Source organism: Macrotis lagotis, chromosome 8, assembly GCF_037893015.1.
Source record: "Macrotis lagotis isolate mMagLag1 chromosome 8, bilby.v1.9.chrom.fasta, whole genome shotgun sequence".
Taxonomy (NCBI): domain Eukaryota; kingdom Metazoa; phylum Chordata; class Mammalia; order Peramelemorphia; family Peramelidae; genus Macrotis; species Macrotis lagotis.
In genome coordinates this window covers 43393557-43412193 of record NC_133665.1, presented here as the reverse complement: position 1 = coordinate 43412193, position 18637 = coordinate 43393557, and the positions used below count along the sequence as shown (strand labels likewise).

The 18637-nt window shown below is 35.2% G+C and overlaps 1 protein-coding gene and 1 long non-coding RNA gene across 5 annotated transcripts in view; one reads left to right on the top strand and one right to left on the bottom strand.

Moving 5' to 3' along the window:
• Positions 1–18637, bottom strand: part of LOC141495453 (uncharacterized) — a 125518-nt gene that overhangs the window by 50055 nt on the left and 56826 nt on the right. The window lies entirely within an intron of this gene.
• CORO2A (coronin 2A) overlaps positions 1–18637 on the top strand; it is a 176182-nt gene that overhangs the window by 154376 nt on the left and 3169 nt on the right. For all 4 annotated transcript variants that reach the window (XM_074196768.1, XM_074196771.1, XM_074196770.1 and 1 more), the window contains 5 exons: positions 281–385; positions 1544–1640; positions 11830–11942; positions 14814–14904; positions 17129–17406. In XM_074196768.1, the coding sequence (XP_074052869.1) occupies positions 281–385; positions 1544–1640; positions 11830–11942; positions 14814–14904; positions 17129–17406 (684 nt within the window). The remainder of the gene's footprint in view (positions 1–280; positions 386–1543; positions 1641–11829; positions 11943–14813; positions 14905–17128; positions 17407–18637) is intronic.

Below are 18637 nucleotides of genomic sequence, written 5' to 3'. Positions count from 1 at the left end.
TGCCAGTCCCTGGAAAAATGTTACTATTCCACCATTCTTTTCCTACCAAAGGTCCTTATTTCTTAAAATTTATTAACTTAAAGACTGACTTCTCTCCTTCATTTCTACTCTTCCCTGGCTTCTAAATTATTTCTACTGATGCTGCAAATGACAGAACAATTAGTCATGGAGAAGTTAGAACTTCTTCCAGGACATTATATATTCTGGGTTGGAATACATGTTTTACAACTTAAATAAATAACTCAGTAGCTTTTTTTTTAATTTCTTCTTTCCTGGACAGGATGACCTTTCTGTGCCTTTAATTGAAGAGGACCTAGATGGCTCTTCTGGTGTTTTGTTCCCCTTTTATGATTCAGATACTAATATGCTCTATGTGGTGGGCAAGGTAAGCTTTGCAGCTATGAGAATTAAAAAATAAGGTTGCTATATATGCAATAAAACAGTAGTTGAGTTCTTGGGGTTGGGGAGGGGAGGTTATGCAATTGAGTACTGATTTCTTTATCTCATCATTTACCTGAGGCTATAAATGTGTTTTGACCAGAGAAATAAAAAAAAAATTATGGAATCACACTATAAATATCAAGCTTTTAAATTAATAGTTAGACTTCATCAGTATATATAGTCAAACTCTAAATTAAATGCAGCTCATAACTCCTTGGCACCTTAATATAGACCCTTCATGAGCTGCTGAGATAAAAAACATCCATGGCTCAGGTTCAGCCACCTATAGTCTCTCTGAACTTAACCAGAATTTTTCTTAGACATCAGAAACACAGTCCATTTCAAGAACCCTATCTTTAAAAAAAGGTATGTTCAACTTGGTAGGACATAGCTTCCTGCTGCCTCCAGGATTAAATGCATGACATAATGATTTTGTAAGAGATTTATAGATTCAGTGAGGCAGTATGGTGCAGTGAAAATGGACTCAGTAGTGCAGTAAATATGAACTCAGAAGACCCAGACTCAAATTCTACCTCTGACATTTACCACCTATATAACCTGGGACAAGTCACTTAAATTCTCCAAACTTTATTTCCCTCACTTGTAAACTGAGGGGTTTCAACTAGATAACTTCTTGATCTGTTCCAGCTCAAAAATATTTGATCCTATTATCTAAACCTTAAAAAATGTTTTAATAAAAACAAAAAATGGCCACAACTCCTTACTTTCCCTTTTGCTATTCACTGTTCCCTTGACACATATAAACACATCCAACACAACTATTATCTGATCTCTGAAATACAAGCTCTAGGGGAAAAGAAAATAACGAAATATTTGAAAGCAACTACTTTTGTTGTTGTTGTTGTTGTTGTTAAATTCAGCTATACCTGGCCTCTACCGAAAAAGAGTAAGGATTACTGAGAATATGAGTTGGAATGGAAAATAAAAGTTTTTAAATCTTTATTGTTTCAATTTTATGCTTTTCCTTGGAATTTTAGATTTCAATTGAACATGAAAATAAATGCAATGATTTTATTCATATTGTTACAGACCAAATGAGAAACCAATATATCTACTTGTTCTTTTTTGTTTTCTTTCATAGGGTGATGGGAACATTCGATACTATGAAATTAGTACAGAAAAACCACACTTGAACTATCTAACAGAATATCGTTCCCATCTCCCTCAGAAGGGAATTGGTGAGTATGAAAGAGGCACATTTCTTAGGATTTATGATTGTTTTGTCTGGATTGATGCCGACTCAATTCACTGACTTTCAAAACAGGTCTTACCTCTTAAGACTAACAATTGTGATCAGGAGTGATTATGTATCTTCTCCAGGCTAAACATCACCACCATCATCAAAGAGCTCAGAGCATTCAGTTTTAATTAATAATGCACAAGGCAACTTTTTTTTTTGTTGTTTTTTGCAAAGCAATGGGGTTAAGTGACTTCCCAAGGTCACATAGCTAGGTAATTATTAAGTGTCTGAAGCTGGATTTCAACTCAGGCCCTCCCGAGTCCAGGGCCATGCTCTATCCCCTGTGCCTCCTACCTGCCCCTTCACAAGGTAACTTTTTAAAGATAATTCAGGTATGAGGCATAAATCACAAAATATTCCCATAATAAGAGAATAAGGTTATAAAATTTAATTCCCTTCATATTATAAATAAAGAAACTGAGATCCAGGGAATGTAATGTGACTTAGAAATGGTCACAAATTGTTAGAGTCCTAAAGTTAGAAAGGACCTCCAAGATTCTCTAGTATAACATATATATATATATATATATATATATATATATATATATATATATATATTCAAGGTTAATTAATATATATATGTATATATATATTAACCTTGAATTCTTTCTTTCATATCCCTAATGAATCCTGCCTCTGATTATATATCTTCAGTGATAGGGAATTTACTATCTCACACAAGGCAGCCATATTATGGGGATCAGGGATAGACATGATTTCACTGATACAGTAAATGTCCACATGAAGAAATTCCTTCTACCAATTCAGTTTGGCAATTTCTTTGCAATATAGACTTGCCAAGGATACTGAGAGGTTAAATGATTTGCCTAGTCATACAGCCAGTTTGTGTCAGAAGCAAAAATTGAACCCAGGCCTGGGCATTATAGAGCACTGGACCTGGAATCAGAAAGAACTGAGGACAAATATGACCTCAGACATTTACTTTCCCTGTAACTCTGGACCAGCTACTTAATTTCTGTTTGCTTTAGTGTATCAGTTGTAAAAGCAGAATGATAATGGCATCTTCCTCCAAGTTTTGTATGAGAATCAAATGAGATAATAATTGTAAACTACAAATCATATAAACATAATATAAATATTAGCTATTATTATTATCATTTATAATTATTATTTGGACAATACAGAATCAAAGAGATCTTTGCCTCTCTTTTCTCCAGGCAACCTAAGTTAGTAGTAGCCTGGGGGGGGTCCCTGACTCCAAGTTCAGTGCTATTACTACTAAATCTCTACAGCCTCTTTCAGGGTGTCTCAGACACTGAAATTTTAAATGTGTAACCAATTATTGCCCCTGTGAAGCAGACCTTCAGGGTTAGTAGAATTGGGAATTAACTAGGAATTTGAACATAGCGTGGAAGATAATTATTTTAATATTCTGAGTGTTCTCCTGCTGTACCAGTGTATACATGTTAGTTCAGTTTCTTACTCTTCTCTGATCCCCATACTTTTAGTCTCTGAAACTTTTTGACCCTCTTCCCTTTAACATTTGTCTATCCTGTGTCTCAGTTTCTAGTGTCCTTGTCCAATAATCCTAGTGGGTATGAATGGATGCTAACAGGATAATTCTTTATCTTCCTAGATACATATGAATTGTTTGGACCTCAGAATACATTTTCTTTATGAAAATAATATTTCCCTTATGGCTCGGCTCTCAGGATAGGCCATAAAAGTCACAGTTTTCCAATACCTCGATGATCTTGTCAATACAAGTACACTTTCATTGATTTCATTGATTATACTAACTAATTCTTGGCCATGACCTATCATAAATCCATTATTGAAGATCTAGAAGTCAACGTTTTTCTGCTAGGTCTTTCTTTGACATTCTCTGGGTAGAAGACTTAATCTGTTTTCTGTCACTCATCACATGATCAGCCTGCTTTCTTTTCCAATTCTATAATCCCCGAGTAATATTTTTATGCCATTTCTTGCATAAATCCCTGATATGAATTGTAACCTATTTTCACCATGTCTTTTGAGTCATCCACAATTTGATTTTTGGAATTTTGGTGTTCCATGATCTAGCTACAAAATTTTATGAGAAAAATACTGGTTTAAAAAGATGTTTTGGGGAGGGGAGGTTATGGTAAATATGATTATGAGGCAGAGATCATTCTATCTCTGTCTGATAGTTGTAAGTATAACACAGTTCCCTAAATTCAACTCAACCCATGCCCATGCCCTTGCTCCTATTAATTTCTGGCCCATTGTCCAGAACATATATATATATATATATATATATATATATATATATATATATGTATATGTATATGTATATGTATATACATATATATATATCCATGATATGTATTTTTGGAATAATGTAGATCATAATCAGGACAATGAGCATTCTTCTTCTAGTTGGTTTCTTATTGGTAAGTTTTGTGATAAGTTGGTAAGTTTGGTTTCTTTTGAGTTGTTCTAAATCTCCCTGAAGAGAAATTCCTATAGTATTAATGCAAGTGGCACAATGTTAGCTACAGATAGAAACATATGGAGGACCTTATTATCTCTATAGAACTCTTATTCCATTTGGATTCTGCATCCAGATATTCTCCTGACAATGACAATTATCTGCTTATTTTGTGCTTCTCTTGATTCTGAGGATGACAACAAAATTTTTCCTATAGCTGAATCTATTGAGTTATATGATCCTCAAATAAAGTTTGAGGAAAACCTTTAAGGCTACATTTTGATTCATCAAAAACAAATGGGGCAGCTAGGTGGCGTAGTGGATAGAACACAGGCCCTGGAGTAAGGAGTGACCAATCTGACCTCAGACACTTAATAATTACCTAGCTGTGTGACCTTGGGCTAGTCACTTAATCCCATTGCCTTAATTTTTTTTAAAAAAAAATTAACAAAAAAGAAATCTTAAGGGATCTTGTGGACTATACCTTTTAGTAAGTTGTCTGACTGAAGATGCAATCTTTAATAATGAACAATTTGCAAAATACTTCTTTCCTTCTCATTTTTTTCCCTCCAAGAACACCCTCAATATAGTTGTGTGTATTTTTTTTTTTTGCAAGGCAATGGGGTTAAGTGGTTTGCCAAAGGCCACACAGCTAGGTAATTATTAAGTGTTTGAGGGCCGATTTGAACTCAGGTTCTCCTGACTCCAGGGCCAGTGTGCTATCCACTGCACTACCTAGCTGCCCCCTCAATATAGTTTTGAAAGGCAATGTGATGTTGTAAATAAAGTGTTAGACCTATAATCAGAAAGATATAATATTCAAATCTTCTGACACTTGACTAATTTTGTGACTTGGGCAAGTTACTTTACCTTCTTTTGGTTTTCTACATCTACAAAATGAGGGAATTGAACTCAGTCACTGCTAAAGCTCCTTCCAGATCTAAACCAATGATCCTGCAATGATTCTTATAAAAATGAATAGATAATCAGGAGGATCTGAGTTCAAAAAAAATGAATACATAAGAATGTGAATCAGGAGTCTTCTTGATCACTTTTTTGGTTAAAAATGCCAATTCCTAATTTTCTCATATTGTTCCATATTGTGCTTTCTTTATAGATATCTTTGAAAACCTTTCCTTCAAATGATTTCAAAATGATTGTGTCTCCAACATGCATGTATTTGGTCTGGTTCTACAGTATATTTGCCCATATATGTCTATAATATAGCTTAAATATTATGTTTGTAATAAAACTAGAAGATAAAATGCAATTTATAATACTAATAATTAGGACAGAAACAATATTAAATAAAAAGCAAGTTTCTTTATTTACCTTGAATGTTGGTATTGAAGAAAAACAGACTTAATTAGAGAAGGATGAAAAAATAGATCTGAGAGATTTTTATCGTGAATCTAAGGGGATTTTAGGATTCTAAAGAGTAGAAGAGAAATTTGGATTAGACAACAGTTAGGTTTGTATACTCTTTGATTGCTAACCTCCTAGAGGGCAAGGACTGTCTTTTACCTCTTTTTGAATATCTTATGCTAACATAGTGCCTAGCATGTTTTCAGTCATGTCTAATACTTTATGATCCCATTTGGGGTTTTCTTGGGAAAGATACAGGAATAGTTTGTCATTTATTTCTCTAATTCATTTTACAGATGAGGAAACTAAGGTAGGCAGGGTTAAGTGACTTGTCCAGGGTCACACCACTATTAAGTGTGTCTGAGGCTGAATACTCAGGAAGATGAGTTTTTCTCACTCCAGGCCCTGGTCTCTATCCACTCTATCCACCTAGCAGCCCTGTCTTGCCCACACTAGGTGCTTTAAAATGTTTATTGATTTGTTATCGATTGAAAAAATAGAAAGAGCTTAAAATTTCTGTAAAATGTAAGAAATTAAAGTGAATGGACCTGCACATGTGAGAAAGAAATAGTCAGAGGCAAAATAAACTGAGCTGTGAAAATCAGGAGGTAATCCAAGAGGGATTTAATCTAATAGTTCCCTTATTGACCTTAAGGTGGTGCTATCAGATAGGTTTATATGCTTGATAATTGGACTAGAGAATTATCAGATTCCGAGCTAGAATGAATCATAAAGGCAATCCTGTCAAAAGCACCCTTGTTTTAGAGGTAAGAAAACTAGTCCTAGGAAGTATAGTTGCCTATACTCAACAGATAGGCTGTAAGCAGCAGAACTAGTCTTTTGACTCCAGATCTAAACTTGTTACTGGGACTCACTACAGTTATACCTTCCTCAACTCAAAGCCTGGGGTGTCCTACATCCCCCCATGATCTGGAAAATCTGTAAATTTTTTGACCCTCCATTTACACTAGAGAAGAAGTTTGAACCATTGATATTAAAAGATAAACTATGTTATTATACAGTACAATACTTATATTCTAGTCCTTTCTGAATTTCTAAACTTTTTCTGCCATCCATTAACCTTTGCATGTCATCTATAGCCTCCACAAATCTCTCCAAAAATCCTCATTTAATTTCTGATGCCTACATGAAATAATTCAAATTTGAAATCTTTCTAGATCCATAAAATTAGGATCTTTCCAGAGAGAGGTGAGAGAAAGGCTATATAAATGAATGTGATGCTAAAAACAAGAGATTCCAATTAAAATGTTTAAAAGAGATCGTAAAAAGGATAAGACAGGATAGAAAAAGGGGAGGGATTATAGGTTTGGAATTTAGAACTACAAGAAAACCTCAATCATATAGTCAAACCCTTCAGTTTAGATACAATACAATTAAATCTTAGAGAGATTAAATGACATCCCAAGATCTCACATCTAGTTAATAATGGCAGAGCCAGGACTAGGACCCAGATCTTCTAAATCCTAGTCCAGAACTGTTTTTAGAATGAATGAATGAAAAAGTATTCATGAAGCATTCATTATATACCAAACGCTGTTATGCTCTTAAGATACAAATAGAAAAGGAGAGAATTCTGGTTCTCAAGGAGTCTATATTCTAATGACATAGGAGATTTTTTTTTGATATAGTAGATTTTATCTACAAGTTAGATTAAAAAGGTCCTGTAGTTCTTTGCAAAGAAAATACTAAGGTAATTTCTCTAATCTCATTTCCATTATTAAATCATCTGTTTCTGATATTGAACCATCAACTGTAGGTCAGATAGAAAAGTTCAGGACATAGCAGAAAAAGATGGCTAAACTAGAGTTCCTTGGGTTAGTTAGGTGGTAGAGATGACAGTGACTAGGACATTAGGCAGAGCAGATGTAAAGCCTGCAGTAATCCATCTGAACAGAATTGTTGGTTCCTATCTCATCCAAGTCCTGTGAACAAATAGCTTAAGAAGGGAAGGGAAGAGGGTTAGGTAATGCTGATGATGGTGGCTCTTCTCCCTACCTGGGAGTCCTAAAACAAGTTCTTTGAAAGTCAGAGAGGTCCAGAAAGGGAAAGGGGAAAAGTTAAAATCAGCCCTTATCATTCTCCTATTGCTCCCACTATATCAGGAATGTGGAGTCTGGTCTTCCATTCCTTTGATACAGTGAGGAGAGAGACAATAAGGAGAGAGACAGAAACAGAGACATAGAATGAAGGTGGGGAGGGGAGGGAAGGAGAGACACAGTCAGAAAGAGAAAGAGAGGAAGAGGAAGGGGAAAGAAAGACAGGAGAAAGGAGAGGCAAAAAGACAGAAAAAAAGATGTAAAATGAGAAAAAGAAAAAATAAAGAAAAAACGGGCAAGAAGAGAGGGCCCTCACCCCAAAACCATGATTCATATAACTGAATGTTCATGTTCCAAACTCCCTGCTCTCCATCCAAATCTTTTATACTTTTTGACCCTGTTGTAAAGTCAATCAATGAATAAATATGTATTAAGTACCCACTAGGTTCTAGGGATCCTGCTAAATGCTAGGGATGTAAAAAGATGCAAAACAAGAGGCAAAGACATTCCAAGAGCTCACAGTCTAATAGGGGAGGAAAAAATATGAACAAGCGATGTCCAGGATAAATAGGAAATAATTAAAAGAGGAAAACTACTGGAATTCAGAGATATTATTCAAGGCTACCTTCAAAGTTGGGACCTGATAGAAGTCAGTAGGTAGAGATGAAAAGTATCAACTTTCCAAGAACTGGGAACAGCTAGAAAATATCTAAAACTGAGAGTGGAATATCTTCTTTTTGGAATAGCAAGGAGGTCACTATCATATAGAGAGAGTAAGAAGTAAGAAGACTAGAAGGTTTGGGGGTTGGGGACTGAGAGAACAGGCTATGAAGGGCTTTGAATATCAGAGGATTTTTTTATTTTGAGTTTAGAAGTGTTAGGGAAATACTGGAGCTTATCAGGTAGGTAGATGGCATGGTCAGGTCTGTGCTTTAGGAAAAAAAATCGCTTTGGTGGTTGAATGGAGGGGATGGTTTGGTGTGGGGAAAGCCTTAAGGAAAGCAACCCCCTCCCAACAGATACTGCAATACCCAAAGTATGAGGTAATGAGAGCCTGCCTCAGAGTGGGGGCAATATCAGAGAGGAGAAAGAGGTATTTTCAAGAGATTTTGCAAAGGTGAAATCCATAGGTCTTGACCTTAGATAAGAAATTGGGGGGAGGAGGAAGAAATAGTGAGAATTTTAAGGATGACTCCTAGATTGGTGAGCCTAAAGGACTGAGAGGGTGATGTTGTCCTTGATGGTACTGGGGAAGTTTAGGGAGAGAGATCTTAAGGGGAAAGATAAGTTCAGTTTGGTCATGTCAAGTTTAAAATGTCTACTAGACATCCAGTCTAAGCTGTCTGAAAAAAAGGTGGAGCTGCAAGAGGTCAGCAAAGGGGTTAGGGAAAGACAGAAAGTAGATTTGAGAATCATCAGTATAAAGATGGTAATTAAATCCATGGCAACTGATGAAATCTACCTGTAAAGAAATATTTAGAAGATAACCCAGGAAAGAACTCTGTGAGATAGCTACAGGTAGAGCAAATGACCCAATTGAGAACCCAGCAAAGGGGTCTAATAAAGAGAGGTCAGATAAGTAGGAGGGGAACCAGAAAAGAGTGATACTCAAACTTAAGAGAGGAGAGTTTCAAGAAGAGAATGCTCAACAGGGGGTGGCTAGTTGGCACAGTGGATAAAGCACCGGCCCTGGAGTCAGGAGTACCTGGGTTCAAATCTGGTCTCAGACACTTAATAATTACCTAGCTGTGTGGCCTTGGGCAAGCCACTTAACCCTGTTTGCCTTGCAAAAAAAAACAAAAAAAATAAAAGAGAGAGAGAGAATGCTGAACAGTTTAAAAGGCTATAAGGAAGTCAAGAAGAATGAAGACTGAGAAAAGACTACTATATTTTGCAAATTAAAAAAATTCATTTGGAGAAAGCAGTTTCTATGAATGATGACGTTGGAAGCTGGAGTCTAAAAGGTTAAAAAGAAAGACAAGGGAAAGCAGCTGACTACCATTAAAGTTTCCCCTGCCCTTTTCTATACACAGCTACTACTTGGAGTGGGGGATTTTCTTTGATAGGAAATACAAATGAGGCAGCTAAGATGATGCAGATGAAAAGAGCACTGGCACTGGAGTCTGGAGGACCTAACCATAAATCTAGCTTTAGACATTTACTAGCTGTGTGACCCTGGGCAATCCTTTAACCCCAAATGACTCTAAAAAGAAAAAGGAGACTCAGAAATCAATGATTGTGCCCAAAGGAATTCATAGGATCTCTGGAAGACTAATTTGACTATAAGTCCTGACTTCACCATGCCTAAATTAAACCCCTTACACAGGAGTTCTTAATTTTTTTGTATTGTAGACATTTTTGGGCAGTCCAGTGAAACCTATGTATTCCTACTTAGAAAAGAAAATGTTTTTAAATGTATAAAATACATTAAAATATTGATAAACCAAGTTCTTAGACATGTTACAAATTCTAGTATTACAACTGGAACACTATTACAACAACCCAGAACACTATTCACTACAAACACCTAATATTGAATATTAATATAGGATAGTGGAAAAAACACTAGGTTTGGCGTCAGAAGCTAAAAAAAGTCCCAGCAACTACTCTTTACTGGATAGACATTTAAGTCTATCTGAAGCTCACTTTCCTTTTCAAAGTAGAAATATTTGAAACAAGGTTTTTCTTACCACATTGAACTATTGAAAAAATAAAATTTAAAAATAAATCCTTCATAAATTAGAATGTTCTATACGTGTTATTATTGCTCCCATTTTCTACTTCATCACAGCTGAAAAGGCTTTGAGTATACACAGACTGATGGTAGACCATGCTATCTACCTTGGAGGATTGGCCAACCTAACTTCAGAGAGTTCATCATTCTAAGGTTGGCCACTAGGCAGCGAACTTTTATTAGCCACAAATGATGAGACATGGAAGGGTTGTGATCTGTATCAATGGAGAGAGTTCACTCACACTGAGAAAATGAAGAGATGGATCTTTTAAAATATCAGAATATTGTTATTATAGATATGATGGAATCAGATAATAGAGGGCCTTGAAACATAGATAGAGGAGTGCATTTATTTGATGCAGCAGGCCATTGTCAGATAGAGAAGATTCAGGCAAGGATGAATTAAAAGGAGGGAGATCAGCTAAGAGAAATGTTGCTATAAATCTTATGCATGGTGATAAAACCTAGACTAGTGACGTAGCAGTGGAAATGGAGAGGAAGGTTAAACAATTAAAAGATTTTGAAGCAAGAAAAGATAGAATTTGGTTAATAATAAGATATAGGTGATGAAGAAAGGGAATGAATGAAAGATAAAACCAAGGTTTTTAGAATGGGAAGGCTAGTCATTAACAGAGATGGAAAATAGGACTTTTTTTGAAAACCTTTTTCTTCTTTAGAGGTCCTACACTGTATCTTTTCTTTTCAAACATATTAAAACTGAGTCTAATAGAAAAGCTATTCTCTCTCCTATGTCTGAATAGCACTAATGTGAAGGACAAAAAATCAAATTTATGAGTTAATCAATGATTTAATCAATGGAATAGGAGTCAGAAGTAGAGGCATAAGTTAAACTTTGGTTCTTCAGATCACACTTTTTCTAAAGGATCTTTCCATCCCCTTTTCATCCTTGTATACCTTGTATCACAAAGTATGATCTATTATCAGATAATCTGGGTTTGGTTGGCCACTGTTGGTGATATACCTTGGGGGCACACATCTATCACTACAACTGTATATGAAATTTTTTTATCCCCATTCTCAGAAAAATGAGAATACTGTAATCAAGTTCATGACTCACCTCATAAAGATGACAAAGGGTATCCTGAAGGGAGAAAGGGAAGGAGAAGTAAAGCCAATGATTTAATTTTCAGTTACATACTTGATGAGTAGGAAGAATATTGCAACCCAATAGCAGTTTTTTTTTAGGTTTTTGCAAGGCAAATGGGGTTAAGTGGCTTGCCCAAGGCCACACGGCTAGGTAATTATTAAGTGTCTGAGACCAGATTTAAGCCCAGGTACTCCTGACTCCAAGGCCAGTGCTTTATCCACTACGCCACCTAGCCCCCCCCCCCCCATAGCAATTTAACAGACATTTATTTAGCACCCATGAACAAAACAGTGTGCTAGTTGCTAGGGATACAAGATAACTAGAACACACATCTTGCTCATGAGAGCTGTGCCCATGTAGGACTCAGTGGACCACTACTCAGGTATTAGTCATTTCTGATAATTTCATGTTTCTCTTGGATCTTTCCATTAGGAATCATGCCAAAGAGAGGTCTGGATGTATCTTCTTGTGAGATATTCAGATTCTATAAGCTGATAACAACCAAAGGTCTCATTGAGCCTGTATCAATGATTGTCCCTCGAAGGGTAAGTGGTTACCATAAATAAGCTATTACAGGGAAGAGAGATCAATGACGGCACACCAACAATGGAAACACTTAACCATATCTATCCATGCCATTAGAGTGAATGACTCATATGCTTCTGCTTCTATACTGACATGAAGTGTATCCTCATTCCTTCCAGATCCTTATATAGCATAATTTCAAGAGCATTATCATACTGATTATCCTTCTTTGGAAGTTCTCCAACTTTTCCACATCCTTCCTAACTAAAAACTCTCAAAACTATAAACAATATAGTAGATATCAAACAAACAGGATAGGGTACAATGAGACTATTGCCTACATTGATCTGAATTCACTTTTCTTAGTGTTTAGGATTTTTAGGAATTTTGCCTGCCATATCACATTTCTCACTTGTATTAAACATAGAGTCCACCAAACCCCCCTCCATCCCTCCAGCACCCCTAAGAACTTTTCCAAATGAATTATCATTTCCACATCTCCTCATCTTACCCTTACCTAGCTGATTTTTGAACCCAAATTTAAGACATTACCATTACTCCTATTAAACTATCTCATTAGAATAAGTTCATCATTCTCTCCTTTTACATATTGGGTCCCAAATCTGTCACCCAAAGAATTTTTTTGTCCCTTCTAATTTTGTGGCAGCTGAAAATTTGATAAGAATGCCCATGTTTGCCCTTATCTAAGTAATTGATGAAAATATTAAATGACAGGAGGACAAATCCTTGTGGCTCTCCATGCCATCTCCTTTCAGCTCTTTGGGCCCAGCCATTCATCCAGTTCCAAATTGACATAAATATATTATTCTTTAGCTCTTTATCTTATCCACAAAAATAAAAATGAGAGAATTTGTAGAATTCTTTGAGCAGGGGTGGGAAACTAGGGGAAGGGGAAGGGTGGGGAGAGGGAAGGAATTGGAAAGGAATGAAAGGAGAGAGTGGGAGAGAAGGAAAGAGAAAATGAGTCTTTCATAGACTATACTCTTGTTTTATCTAAATTTGACAAACATTAATAAACATGAATGTGTCTACAATACAAAGAAAAGAAAAAATTTTACATGAAGCTGAAACTCCATTCTATCTTGCTTATTTCTTTTTTAAAGTATATTATAAATTCAATTGCTTATTAAATTTTAAATTAATAAAAATTCATCTTCTCTCCCTCCGATCTTCCTCCCCTCTCTGCCCATTTGAAAGAAAGAAACAAAAACTTTTATAAATATGTATAATCAAACAAATCAAATTCTGATATTGGCCATGTCACATATGAAGAAGTACATAGGAAACATTGATTTCAAAGCTATCTAATTTTTTCCGTCTTCCTCTGAATCTTCTTCTGTTCTGTGTATTTTTTTAAGTAGCATGGACTATTCTAATGAAACTATTCTGATTCTTTGTGTTCACAGTTTCCTTTTCTGAATTTTCATTAATCATCAAATATATTCATTATAAAATTATTAGAATTCTAAGTTTTTGCAAGGAATTAAAGTCAGGTTTGCTAGCCTATAGTTTTCAGATTGTACTCTCATTTTCTTTTCAAAATTCAGGACAACACTTGGCCTTCTCCAATCCAGTCCTCATGGCACCATTCTTGGCAGCAATTAAATCCAGAATTCTTTCAGAATGTTTATTCAGTGTTTACCACTTAGACTAGTGATTTGATCTTGTTAAGGGCCACTCAATGCTCTCATCCTATTCTCCTTATCTTGATTATCAACTCACTATTAGCCTTTTTTATAATCTCCACTTATCTTTATCTTTTCATTTTATTTTTCTTGGCAGAGAACACAGAAGCTCCTCAGTAGCAATCTTAATCCTTTTTTAAAAAAATCTTCCTTTTTTTCCCATATGTTAAAATTTTACCTTTCCTTTTTGTTTTATCAACTTCAAACCCTTCTGAGTTTTAGGACTTCTGAGAATGTTTTAAAAGTACATGCCACATGAATTTGAAATTCATGATTTATTAAGCTTTACTTGCTGGCATCTTTTGCAAGTCTTTTAAAATATAAATTGGTTGATGAGTCATCTTTGCACAGATATTCTTTTTCTTCCCCTTCTTCCTCACTGGAATTCTCTATGTATCTTCAAAATAATCTTGAAGCTTCCCAATATAGATGAACTGATTTATTCTCTAGAATCTTAGATCAGTGTGTCTTACCTATCCTTTTTCTGAAATCTTTGAAATCTGTTCTCCAAAAGTCTAAAATATATATTAGATTATGCCTAGCATTCCTATCCTCTGTCACATTCCTATTCCATCCAAGATGGTATCAATTCCCCACAAGTTTCCCAAAATTTCTACTTTGAAACCTATTTATTAATAGGTTCATAGATTTGGAGCTGATGGAGACATTAGAAACCATCTTCATCCCCAGATGAAGAAACTGAAGTCCAAGTGCTGCTATAAATATTTTGAGAATATGAGAACTTTCTTTTAATTAATGACCTATTTGTATATTCAGCTAATAGTAGAATCTTTGGGTCAAAGGGTATAGTTGTTTTAGTCTCTTCATTTGAATTGGTTTCAATAATTCACAATTCCACCAACAATGCATGAGTGTATGTCTCTTTCTACAATCTTTCTAACATTATCTATTTTCATACTTTGTCATCTTTTGTCAATTTGCTGCCTGTAAGTTGAAACATCAGGATAGAATTATGGGCTTTCATAGCACGGTTGATTTATTAAGTCTAATTAAAAGGTATATATTAAAGAACTTCAATATTAAAGAATAAATCTAACTTTATCAATCTGTATACCAAGAAAATGAAAATACTTCTTAGGTCATTTATAGTGTCTGTCAGTAATAGCAACTACTTTATGTTAGCATTGTCTTTACCACAATACCTCTTTTTGTTTGTTTTTGTAGTCAGAATCCTACCAAGAAGACATCTACCCAATGACGGCAGGAGTCCAACCAGCTCTGACAGCACAGGAATGGCTGAATGGAATGAATAAAGGTTAGAATTTAAGGGATAGATATTTGCCTTCTGGTGCCACAACAACAAAGAAATCATTCAATTGTCCTATTGTGACTTCAGTCCAACAATATTATGAAATATGGTGTCTTTAATCAGAACCCAGTGAATTATTGAATCCAAAGTTGACATGATGCATTTTTCTTTACCTTAGCATTTCTAAAATATTTATTATTGTTGTTTAGTCATTTCAATCTTGTCCATCTCTTCATGACCCATTTGAGATTTTCTTGGGAATGATACTGGAATAGGTTTAGCATTTCCTTCCTTATTCATTTTATTTTACAAATGAGAAACTGGGACAAAAAAAAATGGTTAAGTGATTTACCCAGGGTCACACAGCTAGTAAATGTCTGAGGTCATATTTGAACTCAGGAAGATGAGTCTTCCTGATTCCAAGCCTCACACTCTATCCCTTGTGCACCTAACCTAATATACTTAGTTTCTTTGCCCCAGATTATTTTGTGGCTCTGAAAGATGACTCTGAGGGTAGACTTTGAAACCCATCTGATACCTATCCCATTTTCAAATGGGTTATGATGAACCCCACTTCCTTCCTCTTTTCAAATGGGTTATAATATTCATGGAAGAATTCATTACATTATCTTTTGTGGGTTTTTTCCCCAAACAAAAGGGTATATATATCTATTTAATTTCATTTTTCAATTAACAAGTATTTCTTAAGAAAAAGATAATCTTTGTAACAAATATGAATAATCAACAAAACGAATTTCTATGTTATCCATATGCAAAAATGTACATTATCTTTCTGCCAAAACCCAACTCTTCTAAATCTCTCTGAGAGAAAATTCTTCCAGTAACCCAAATCCACATGATTTCTTTCTAGTTGCCTTACCCTACATGAACTGCTACATCTACCACCACATCTATCACATCTGTCACCCTTCTCTATTCTCCTATAGCCACCTCCTTGCAGTAAGGTCCTCATCACCTCCTGCCTGTATTAATGCAATACCATCCTAATTGATCTCTCCGTCTCATCTCTCCACTCTTCAATTCATCCTACACACAACTGACAAAATGAATTCCTAAAATGTAGACTCTAGAATAAAATATGATTTCAGCTTTATGTCATACTTTTAAAACTTCTATTTTTTGATACATAATAAAATGTACAAAATATATTATGTATTATTTTTATATTTCAGATAATATAATTATACAATTATATATTCTATTATTATTTCATATATTTTAATATATAATAAAGAGTATACTTAATAATACAATCATGCATGTAAATAGAATGGTGTGTGAAGAACTTACGAGTCTCCACCATATTTATTTATTAATGAATAAGTAAATGTATACCTGTTGGTAATACAGACTCTAAAAATGTTTTCTGTGCAATAAAAAACAGTTTGGAGATCACTGATTTAGTCATTGGATCCTCAGGGTCATATCTCTATTGAACTAATCATGAAAGATTTTGTTTTAAATATGTTTAGAACTTAAAGAGTCCTTGTAAAGGAAATATTTAGTTCATCTGGTACATTCAAAGCTAAGCATAATCACCAATGCCACTTTTGGAAAATTGGGTTTATAAGCTAGAATTTCAGAGGGATCCAGAAACAGAATAAGATGATGATCATATCCTGGTCCAAAGTCATGTACTCATACTAATACAGCTAGTAAAGAAAGGTACTAGGAAATAAACTCAGACTAGAAGTCCAACATTTGTTCCACTATTCCATTCCTATTTGTTCATGCAAAATTCCCTATTCATTAAAGGTCATTGCAACAATCATATTGTTATCTACCAAAGGTAGATGTTGTTAGTAAGTAGTACTTAAGTAATAACAACCTTCACGATTTCTTTTCTCCCTCAGCTGAACAGGAAGCCCACCCTGACACAAACATATCACATCTAGGCATTTGTGAGCAGTCCACAAGCTATTCTTTGGAAATACCAAGATAAATCATATCATTCCTCTTAATCAGAAATGTCAAAAACCCAGCAGCCTTGAGCCCCACCACACTCCTGAATGTTGCCAGAACCAGATGAAAATGTATCTTCGAAATATTTAACCAAATAATTATGACATAGCTGATAATCATATTTTGAAACTGTCAATATGCAGCATGCATGAATTCTTATGTATGAATTTCTATTTGAGTTTGACACTGCTGCTCTAAACTTTTGAAATTTGCTCATTGCTTCTATATCATTTTATTTTTCTTGTAGGACCATTGCTGGTATCTCTGAGACCAGGGTCTGAACTTGTAAACTCTCAGCAACAGTTTCCTGAAAGGACAGTATCCAATTCTATGCCTCTAGAATCAAATAGGTATCAGGACCTGATAGAAAGGAAAAGAGCATTTGAGGATTCCAAGAAGCCATGCAGGTTCCAGCATGAGAGAGGACCAATAAAAGGACTGGATCGAGTACAAGAGGAGAGAAAACCATGGCTTTCTAATGGCTTTGATGTATTTGAATGTCCTCCACCTAAAACAGAAAATGAGGTAAGATTTTATGAAAACTAATCACTGAATATGTTTCTCTGGATGCCTAAGATGGGAAACAACTCTAGGTAGGAATAAATAATAATGTTTGTGAGATCAGACATAGGCAAGGGAATGAAGAGGGAAGGAAAAGAAGAAGAAAAACAAAAGAAGATGAGAGACAATACAAGACTTGGGAAGAAGGTGAAAGAAGGAAGTTATAGAAAGAGTAAAAGAAAAGAGAATGTGAAGGTAAAAGAGAAAGATATAATTATTAAGAGGCATATATGGTAGTACTGGTAAAAGAGAATACCACTAATAGGGTCTTCAGGTTGCTTATTCTTAAATTCAATTGACTTTACAAGAATTTTTTAAAAAAACTAGGCCTCCCATTAGTTCAATAAATCACAAATACAGATGTGTAAAACTAAGACCCAGAATGATGTCCAGAAATGGGAGCTGGAAACCCCAGTTTATTGATTATCAGTATTTTTATAACTTTGTTTAAAACCTTTTGGCACCTGCTCATATTTCAAATACTCATCTTTTCCTGTGGCTGGTAATTCATACTGTTTGCTATAACCATTTATTACCACAAATACACTTCTAATCTATAAACTCAAGGTTTGCTTTTTTTGTTGTTGTTAATTCAATAAGCCAAGTTATTTATAATGGCTTCTAGAATGGTCCCTTTGGAAAGATTATAGTCTTTAGAGGAATACCAGCTTTTTTTGGTTCATTTTAAGTTCACTATCCTTAACAAATGACTATAAATTTCTTTGGAAAGACCTTTCAAGCCATTTCTTCTCTTCCCTTACTTTTCTTCTCCTTTTCTCCTTTCCTCAATCCCTCACTCCCCAATGTACTAAGAATGCAAAGAAGCAGATGGATGTAGGTTCAATCAAAGGACTGATCAACAAACTATTCCAGATCCTCTACATAAAGCCTCTATCCTTGTCCCTGTTACCATTACTTCAAACCTTTCTATAGACAAATAGAAGTTGGTGGTTATAGTAACATGATTTGGATTTAAAGAGCAGCTAAGAGGTGCAGCAGATAGAGCAACAGACCTAATGTCAGGAAGAACTGAGGTCAAATCTGGCCTCAGGCACTTGACACTTGCTAGCTGTTTGACCCTTGGTAAGTCACTTGCCTTGCATCCAGATTCAACTCCAGTTGTCCTGATTCATATCTGGCCACTGGAACAAGTTGGCTTTGGAGGAGAAAGTGAGGCTGGTGACATTTCCCAGCA